This window comes from Tubulanus polymorphus, chromosome 6, assembly GCF_964204645.1.
Source record: "Tubulanus polymorphus chromosome 6, tnTubPoly1.2, whole genome shotgun sequence".
Lineage (NCBI taxonomy): Eukaryota > Metazoa > Nemertea > Palaeonemertea > Tubulaniformes > Tubulanidae > Tubulanus > Tubulanus polymorphus.
In genome coordinates, this window is record NC_134030.1 from 12,261,446 (window position 1) to 12,271,905 (window position 10,460).

General features: G+C 41.2%; 1 protein-coding gene across 9 annotated transcripts in view; it reads left to right on the plus strand.

Annotated features, from left to right (window-relative positions):
- The window catches only part of LOC141906753 (ribulose-phosphate 3-epimerase-like), an 82,019-nt gene extending 71,991 nt beyond the window's left edge, over positions 1-10,028 (plus strand). For all 9 annotated transcript variants that reach the window (XM_074796081.1, XM_074796086.1, XM_074796083.1 and 6 more), the window contains 3 exons: positions 9,464-9,598; positions 9,679-9,765; positions 9,846-10,028. In XM_074796081.1, coding sequence (XP_074652182.1) covers positions 9,464-9,598; positions 9,679-9,765; positions 9,846-9,968 — 345 coding nt within the window. In that variant the 3' untranslated portion in view covers positions 9,969-10,028. The remainder of the gene's footprint in view (positions 1-9,463; positions 9,599-9,678; positions 9,766-9,845) is intronic.
- The last annotated feature ends 432 nt before the right edge of the window (positions 10,029-10,460 follow it).

The window sequence follows — 10,460 nt, forward strand, 5'->3', positions numbered from 1 at the left end:
AGAGAAAACAGCTAGATCGCAGATATTGCAGTGCCGGTAACCTCTGGGCCAGGTGGCACAAAGAATGCATTGCAATGCTCCACGAGTTACACCATTTTCAGACGTGACACATTCTTTCCATAGAGGATGAAGTCAACCAGATATTTTGCCATCTGGGTGACCAAATCTCTCTTCAGCTGGTGCTTTCTTTCTTCAAAGTTGTCGAGCTGTAAGACTTCCATTGGAACCTGCACCAATAAAGAATAAATTCATTGATAAGTAGTGTACTACTTTAAGTTCTACATTATCAAGAGCAGAGCAGGTAGCGGACGTCTCACTGTTAACCCCGAAAAAACAGAAATACACCCGGCCGAATCTTCTAAGACTTGACCCTAACTGCCAGGCCAGGCCACATAAGCTTACAATTAGAAATAGCCTGGACATAGTCTTTCTGCCAGATCGGTCATCGAATGTTCTGTCTCAACCTAAGTTGTCTGGTTGGCTCAGGGCTGTCTACCTCGAAACCTTGGATGGCGTCATCAGAGCAGGAAATGTCATCTGCACACGAGTCATCCAATTTCTCTGTGTCTGTCTCACGGTCAGTTTCCACCACAGGTTGTTTGGTTTCAGGATCTGCTAGTCCACCAGAAGACGGCTCACCCTCCACCAGCCTATCCTCCCCCGAATCACTATCCTCAGAAGAGTCAACATCCTCTGCACTATCGCTTTCGTGTTTTCCAACTCTTCCTGAGGTGTTCTCAATTCGCAGTGCAGCTGGACATCTATGCTGGTCTCAGACTCCACATCACTTTCACTCACTAGTATCAGAGGGCTTGATTTTGGGTAGTTCACCACCGTTAGGCGCTCAATGACAATGTATGGTCCCAACCACTTCTTTCGAAACTTAGGGGCTTCATCTGGTTTGACGTAGTGATTACGAAGCCACACCTTGTCACCTGTCGTGTACCCACCACGACGGGCAAAACGGTCATATGTATCCCGCTGTCGTCTCTGGGCCAACTTCAACTTCTCCCTTACTGTCTCATGGGCTGACTCTAATTGAGATACACGTTTATTGGCAAGCTCAGCAGAAGACAATCTTGGTGCTGGAGCACCAATTATCACATCCAACGGGATGCTCATCTCTTCACCAAAAGTCAGGAAGAATGGAGTCTCAGCTGTGACTCCTTCCTGTACAGCAGAGCGGTAAGCCATTAAACAAGCTGGCAAGTGTTCATCCCAGTCAGAGCCTTTCTCAACAACAGCAGCAGACAGCATGGACCTGCTGGTTCCTCAGGCCAAGCCTCCGGCCATTTTGTGAAGGCATCCTGGGCAACTAGGATATACTTGTTTTGTCGCTTGGTAGCTGGATAAATGGGTCCAACCACATCGATGTGAATCCTCTGGCCACGGCGTCCAATGGGTGTTGATATTAATGGTGCTGTTGGCTTCTTTGGTGGGTTTTTAATCTCTTGGCTTTCCTTGCAACTCTGAATGTACCGCTGGATGGAATTTTTCAATTCTTCAACTTCAAGTTTGCAGCCCAAAAACAGGCAAACACTTCATTCAGACGTCCCAGGTGACTTTCCAGGTCGGGACTTAAAACAATAAGGTCATCGAGATACAGTAAACATGTTTTCCAAGCAACCTTGTCTAGAACCAGCGACATGAGCCTTGGAAATGTGGCAGGAGCATTCGTAAGCCCAAATGGCATGACGTTTCACTCAAATATTCCTCGCTCCGTCACAAAGGCAGTTTTTGGCTTGTCCTCTTCACGTACAGGCACCTGCCAGTACCCACTCGCCATATCCAGTGATGAGAACCACGCAGCACCGGAGAGGGACTCAAACGTGGCATCAACCCTTGGGAGTGGGTGGGCATCCTTGGTCGTGAAATCATTTAGCCGCCTGTAGTCAACACATAGCCAAAGGCTACTGTCCGCTTTCTTAGCCATCACGATGGGGCTTGACCAGGCTCCACTCGATTTTCGAATGAGGCCATGTTCTAAGAGCTGGTTTGCAGAGGTTTCCACAAACGACTGTCGGTGTGGCGGTACCCTACGCGGTGGCTGTTTAAGGTGTCAATGGTGTGCTCCATCATAGAAGTCCGACCAATATCAAAGTCATCTGTCGAGAATATGCTGAGGTTTTGCAAGACTGTCTCGATAAGTTCTGCCCTGGTCTTGTCGGGAATATCTAGTTCATTTGCCTTTAAGGCCCCTCTGGGAACCCTGGTTGGCGTTTCCCTGTTGTCTCGGTTGTTGGCGACACTGACCGGCTTGCCCACGGTTAAAACACTGGACCAGCGGACACCTATTTACAGGGTGGTCAGGTACTCTACAGCGCCAACATGTGTCGTTTACCGGGGCAGAGGAGGATTGATGCTGAGCCTCCAATTTTTCGAGTCTCAATGAAATGTCCTGGACCATAGACATAAGTTTGTCCATCTGGCTGGGTTGGGCTAACGCATTTACACTGACCTCTGAAACTCTCTTTTTCTCCTGACGACGCTCTGTGAGTTTTCGTGCGGTGTTGAGCAATCGCGCTTAACTGACAGCGTCGGCCAGAGTTTTAGGTCGGTGCACAAACAGTTGCTCTCGACCTCCCACGCTTAGTGATACCCCATTCATAAAACGGTCGCGTGCCACTTCATCCTGTACATTATATGGGATGTCAGGATATGCATTTCTACAAAGTTCTAGCAATTCATCCGCAAAATGTTCAATTGATTCAGACGAATGCTGCTCTCGGGTACAGAGAAGCATCTTGAAGTCTTCCGTGTCTGAAACGATCAGTCAGTCTCTCGCAAAACTCGCTGTATGTCAACGACTCAGATAATCGCAGGTTGGAGACAGCCTGATAGGCTTCATGGTCGAGACGAGACCACAGGTTTTTCTTTCTTGAGGCACCATTGTTGTTAAGTCGACTGTGCCCCACCTCATCCGCATAATCGTTAAAACGCTCCAACCAAATTCGAAAGTTATTGCCGATAGTATAGGGTTTGGGTGGGGGGAAAGTCGGTGTGGACCTCGAGGACGATGCCGATAAAACACTCTTAAACACTCTGAGGATTAACGGAAGCATAATCGAATCTGGCTTGATCTTCGAAGTCAATGCCTCTTTGCATGTAGCTAGTTGTTATCTGATCCAAATTCCAAATTTTCTTTTTGATGAAATTTGATACCCGTCGCAAGACAGCATAAGACCAACCACAGTGCGTGCTTGCGTCCCATATCATGACCGCTTCTTTGGCCGTTGAAGCTGTCATTCTCATATATCTATGGGAAATCCATGTTTCGGTAACTGATTGGTCCTCTGTATCGTCTATCATTATGGAATGTAAATTTTCTAATTTTCCTGAGGGGGACCGGTTGTAACTAAATTGGCACAATAACTGGAGAAGTATGTCTCGCCTGTCATCTGTCAAAAGGTTATCATTGTACTTAAAAATAAGTACAGTTTCCCACATACATTTGACATTTTTAGCCTGATTTGCCTTTTGCAAATCGCGCAGAAATCCGTTAATTGCATCATCCAAAACAATCCGTTGATTTAGAGGGCGTGGATAGAAGTTAATGACCGCATTTTCGCGAGTTGATTTCGTCGACTTATAAATGGCTTCATTAATACAAGATGGTCGTTTTTTTCTGCCTTTTTTCCACTGACATGGTAGGTCAGTACACGCCGGGCTGTTTTGTCCAACATAATCAGTAAGATTAAGTAGTAGTGCAGCAATATGACTGCACCTACTTAAAGCTGATGCTTTACAGTGACAACTGGCATCACGGACAGCCCCACTTGTCATTGATAAGGTCACAGTAACACTATATTGAATGTCTTTCATTGATGCCTGTATAGTGGCTTTATAATGACAAACATCGCCTGATACCTTCACTTTGATCGGACTCACATTGTCTGATGACAAATACTGACGTCCCCTTCATAGTGATTTTTCAGTCACAATCCCTGTAAGGTTGCCATCATCATCATCATCCCCATCATCGCAAACACCAGTAACAGACAATGTTGGCATAGATTCCACTAACCAGTGGTAGGTATGTCCATAATTGAATAGTGGTGGAAGTTCTAAATTAAAATCTTTCCATCCAGTAATCGGCAGAATCGTAAAATGTCGCATTGGAGTCTGTTGACTCGTTAAATCGCTCAATTTTTTTTCATACCATTTTCCTTTGTCTATCTTGACATCAATTTCAACCCCCATGGATAACCCTTCTTTGCACCTGAAAACAGAAAATATTAAAAACAAGTTTTAACAACCGTTTTATATTTCATTTATATGGATGCTCTGAATGAATATTTTAGTATAGGCCTATACCTCCTATCACTCCAAACTAAGTTATAAAACCCATCACTTTCTTCAAGTGTGATGGAATAGATAATAATGAGATGGCTTGGACTTAGGTTTTGGGCTTTTTAGTGAAAAGTATGGCTAAGAAAGAAAGGCTACATATATCATCAAAATATATAAAAAGTACTTACCGCTGGATAAGGTCTGCTCTTCTTCCACTCAATCTGAGGCCTCTACATTCTAACCAGCGTTTTAACTGAATATTGGTGTGTTGCTCTATCTCTGCAGATAGTTTAGCACCCGGTACGTTGTCTTCAGTTAATTTGATAATTTGAATTGAAGCCATTTTTAGTAATTAAATCGATTGTTCGTATGTGTACACCATAGAAATACTATGTCTCGCAGTGAAAGTTTGCCAGACATCCGGGAACTGCCACACATGTGTGTACTTAAGCACTGGGTAATGACTTAGCTCTAACGCTGCGCTATTTCACGTATTTGTTTTTGTATAATTAGTGCCTTACCGATCCTTAATACTTCAAGTGGAATACAGTATGGACATGTACAAAATACTCGAAAACATGTGAAAAACTGAGCGTACGATGCACAGACTAAGTTACACAAAGCGTGGGTTCACTTCAACTCAATCAAAATCGCTACAAATCCCAGTACGCTGCCAGCAATGTAAATATTTGGGGTATCCTCAGTTTGGCTACAATGCTCAGTGCGCCTACAATAATAACAATAGGACGGCTCCGGCCGTCACAAAGCTGTAACAAAAAATGCCGGGATCGTCAAATTTAAGGATAGTTTTTTAAGGTTGGCTGGCTGACTATAGCTCCTTCAAAACAGAGCTGTTGTTTTTTGTCGCTGAAACTTTTTTTTCTTTTTTGATTTCTGAAGAAAAATGAAAAAATATGGTAAGGTCTTTACTAGGCTGGTTCAACTCCAGAATAGGTCAATAGTTCTGTCGTGGTGGGTTTTCTTTAATGAGGTGTGTGGTTTAGTTCCTGATTGTACACCGATTCTACTCGTCAACAATGTCTACAATCTGATTGTCGAACGATTGTACTCATCGACAATGTCTACAATCCTGATTGTCGACCGATTCTACTAGTGGACAATGTCTACAATCCTACTAGTGGACAATGTCTACAAATGGCCCGCATCATTAGCATGATTTATCCACGCATTTTCAAAAAATATTTTATTTGGCACATTAAACCATTACACACATAACTGAACAATCCACAATGCGTCCTTTAAAAGCCAGATAATGCCCTTCTTTCTTCTTCATAGAAGCGTCAGGCCATACAATCATGCCTTCTTTGTTAGAGTCGCTAAACAAATCCGGGTCGATGAATAACGATGGTATCGCTATTCGTCCAGTGAACAATAATCCATTTTGCGAATGTATTGTGATCCATTGTTTAGTTGAGTGAAAATATTAAACAAGAGGCCCATGGGCCTGGAAGCATTGGTAGATTATACCGTGGTGTTAAGTGGTTATAATGTTTTACATCTGCCGGCAAATCTTCTATGACGATGTTGATTGGGAGGACGACAGACTTAAAGGTCTATTTGTCTAGTACGACTTTATTCCTGTAAATGAATTTATTTTCTGCCGAACGATTTAGCCTAGGCTATTTGTACTGTTAAACCTCATTAATGCGATTTTGTTAAAAAGACGAAACTAGTTTATTCTGATGTTTTCCATCATGTCCCAGCCAAAATATTTATATCAATCAAGATTTGGATGCAAAAACTCATTTTTACGCATGAACTGTTAGGACCCACTGAATAATGAAAACAAAAACAGAACGATTTTTCTGAATGCAATTGCAAGACCCTCTGATCTCAGAGCTCCAAGCTCTGATGCATGTACGCATGCAAAACGTCGCAGAGAGCGATGCCGGCGTTGGTGTCACTGAGGCCGGCTGATGATTGTTTGTTTGTCTTTTTGTTTGTTTGGCTTTACGTACGTCGTTTGGATCTTGGTTTCCCAAGACTATTCCTATTGGATTGTTCATTTAACCTCATGGCAGTACGGCCTTTGAAGTGTTGCCCGCACACTTCGCAGCCAGCAGGACTCGAACCCACTTGTAACTCAGCATTGATAGTGGATTCAACAGCATCACGCCTTATCTCACTGAGCTACCGAGGCCGCTCGATTCAATTCCAAAAAACTACAGCAGCGGCAAATAACCATCACAATATTGCAATTTACGACAGACAACGCGTAAATTCAATCACTGTTGTTTAACGCATGGAAAAGATAATAAAAGGTTTTTTTTCCCGGCGCGCATTACAAAGCGAATCTCTGCCGAATGCGTAAGAGGGTGCTACCGCCTTATGAGTGCACAGCAGGCGGGTAGGGCGTCCTAAAAAGAAAACTTATATTAGAATATAGCCGAATCGTATTTTACTATGTCAGTCAACTGATTGATAATACAACATGGTTGTTCTCGGCGTACTTAACAATGATATTTTCCTCCAATAAACAACTCAACTGTCAATGCAGACATATCGCTAGGCGATTGTTTAACCTGCTCTCATCTACCAGATAATGAACGAGAAAATGCGATCGAATAACTTTTTGGGCCATTAAATCAGAAATCTGGCGACGCTATGTTGTGGGGAATAATTGAAACATTTTTTTTAGTCATTTTCAGCTGTTTCTAATGTTTGACGTGAACGGAGTGACAATTTGAAGTTACTATGAAAATGAGAAGAGTCGGCGCTATTTTTTGTACTACTATTTTCGATCCATTTTACTAGCATTGGCATGACGTCATAGACGTCGACCAATGCTAAAAAGATCGTGAAGTGAATAGAGAAAGCGTGAATACTGAATGGTGGGAACAAACACAAAGGAAAGATGGCGGTCTCCGCGCAGGGGTGCTTGGGAGTTTAATTAAAATAAATTCTTTTTTAACAAGTAAAATTTATATTCACATTTTATATCTTTAAATATTAAATGATAATCCCTTTATGAAATCTAATTACTTAAGATAACTAAAACGAAGCGTAGCTATCAATCTAATGCAAAATCAATTAAGTAAATTGAAAACTGAGATCTATTGACGTAAGGGTGATTATTTTGATATACACTTTTTAAGATGAAATTTAACAGGATGCTGCAAGATTAATTTTAATTCATATTCTATAAAAAGTTAGAAAAAGCATTTGAATTTACTTTCTCTAATCTGTGTTCATTGTAAAAATAAATGCAATATCCAATACTTTTGTTCAGATCATAGTCTTTTTATGAAACAGTTTTTGGAATTATTCAAGGGAGCAACAAATACAAGTGCTTCTTTCAGGATCCCATCTCGACACAAGACACACAACATGACTTCCGTAACACAGCATCCTTGAGAAAACTTCTACAAAAATGTAGATCAAACAATAAAAGAACAGGAGATACGAATATCACAGTCACTGAGGCATATTCTTTCAATTCAAGTAGTACGAACTACATGTATTTCCGTTCAGTCTACATGTGTGACAAAATACACATGTAACAAGACCTATATACACGTGTACTGTTAGAATACACATGGATCTGTTCATAGTACATGTGTAGCAATTGAAGTGTTACAGCAAATATCGTATGCACGAAAAAGCATGGTGTTGATGAGTGCTATTTTCCATTCGTATGGGCACATAGCGTTGAAATTCAAAAGTAGGCCAGTGTAAGAAGCTTTCCTGTACACTCGAGATATAAAGTCATCACCTGTTTCTACAGGAATTTGGATTTCAGTATCAAGGAAAGGTAAAAGATTAGGACCCAGTTCAAAAGCGATTCAATGAAACGAAGTTTGATGGCCTTATGATCCAACTTTTTAGGGTTTTTAGTGGGTATCATAGCATACGCGATATAGCCGAACACATTCACATGTCTAAGATCTGGTTTTCATTCATACCAGAGTTCTTATGGGGTTACATGTGTGTAGGTCATCCAAGATAGCCGCCACAGTTATGTCGGTGTCTTATATATCCACTTTGGAGCTGGTTACTGCTCTAAGGAGTTAGAGCAGTGTTTTAGACTGATTTCCTTCATACTTAAAACTGTGGTACGATGGGAGGAGGATGAGTTTTACATATACACAGAGCTGCCAACCGTTCCGCATCTTGCGGGACAGTCACGGAATTTCATCGGCTGTCCCGCTGTTCTGAAGAGTATTGAAAATGCCACAAATTTTTTGAGAATAAGCTTTTGTCACGGAAAATGTCATGGTTTTTTTTAATTTCAATATTTTCAATGGAAAGTTGGCTCTTTTCCACTAGCGGTAGGGGAATAAGTAGACGACATACATCGCGCTATACATGATAAGGCAAGTGTTCAATGTGGCGCTAGCAGACGGTACTTAGGAATGATCTGATATAGCAAGTGAACAAACACTGTGGAGCTAGCAGTCAGTACTTAACTTTCCCACCCATCGAGTTACATTTCCTGTCCGTGAATTTTAAGAAACTTTCATTCATGATGCAGCTCTCTTCACCTGGGCACAAGATAAGTGCTTGATTTTTTTAAGTTAAAAAGCTGAAATGCTGAAATGTTTGGATGTCCCTGAAAATTGATGGCTGTGCCCAAAAATGAGGATTTCTGTGCCTCAAAACAATTTGCAGGGGTTGGCAGCTCTGATATATAGGTCATCGAAAGCAACCAAATTTCTGTGTGAAATAGGTATTATGGATCTCGTTCTTGCTCAATAATCTATAGTTTTTCATAGTTATACTGATTTTCATATGACCTTGTGCCGGTATGTGTATTTAAGGCAGGAGGGGGGATAAGACCCAGCGTTTTTGATGCATATATCTTATTAAAGATGACCCCCACATATTGAAACCCATTTTGTGAGATGAATAAGAATATGTACCCTATTACAATATATGACTCTCCCTCACTGGCAGAGGGGTATTTACATACGTGTAGTTGACTTCAAGTAACTGCCTTTTACGGGTTTTTCTGCCCCCCTCCCCCAATGTCCTATCTTATAACCCAAGAATTGCATCATTTCATCGTGGGGCTCTTGTCTAGTTCTCTCTAGCTCTTTCAGTATTAATGTAATAAAGGAATTTGAAAATTTTGTGTGATCCATAGCTTTTGAATAAATCACTTGGGATACTCTGTAGAAAGAAAATAAACTTGTGTGATGACTTATTTATTTAGTGTGGATTGGCAATTAAACCAGGAACTCCAGTTGATGTTGTGAAGCCATATGCAGAGATGATTGACATGGTTTTAGTGATGACAGTGGAACCTGGATTTGGAGGACAGAAATTCATGGAAGACATGATGCCTAAGGTACAGGTCGACATGTTATTTGGATCCTATACATGAATACTACTTATTGCATTTATTTTGACTGAATATATAATTTTCAGGTTCAATATTTGAGAGATAGATATCGAACACTTGATATTGAAGTTGATGGTGGCATAAGTTTAGCCACAATCAATCACTGCGCTGAGGTAAGCCCCATAAATGACTTAATTCTATATTTTTCTGATAGGAAGAAATCTACTCTGCATAATACATTTATTGATTTCAGGCTGGAGCTAATATGATCGTTTCAGGAAGTGCCGTTGTAAAAAGTGACACACCCAGGGAAACTATCAATACTATGAGAGAAGCTGTCAACACAGTAATTCAGAGATCTCAAATAGACAGATAGTCATAGTCAAAATATAGAATCATGTAAGAAAGTAATAAAGAGTAATGTATAATTCAGGTACTTTCACTTTCTTTATCGTATTCCTAAATTTTTGGATTCGCATTCAACTTGAACTTTGTGGTTGCCTTGCCAACACATGTTTATCCCCCAAACATCCCCAGAATAACTGCCCACACCTAGGGCCAGCATCAAATGGTGAATTGTCATTTATACAGCGCGGTATCCTTCAACAGTTCAAATGCGCTTTCCAATGGTATGCCGAACAAGATTGCATAATCGCTGAGGAAAATTTCATGGAAGAACTATAAATGGAAAACCCGGGCTAAAATAAAACATGATTTCCGATTGGCTAATAATGACACCATCAAAGCTGGGCATGTAGCTGCGCACTCTGAGACTGTGGCGAGTCTCTTTGCCATCAGGTTAGAATCCCTACCGCAGCAGGATGGTAGCATCAGGATAATTTGTGAGAGTTGAAGGACCATAAACAGA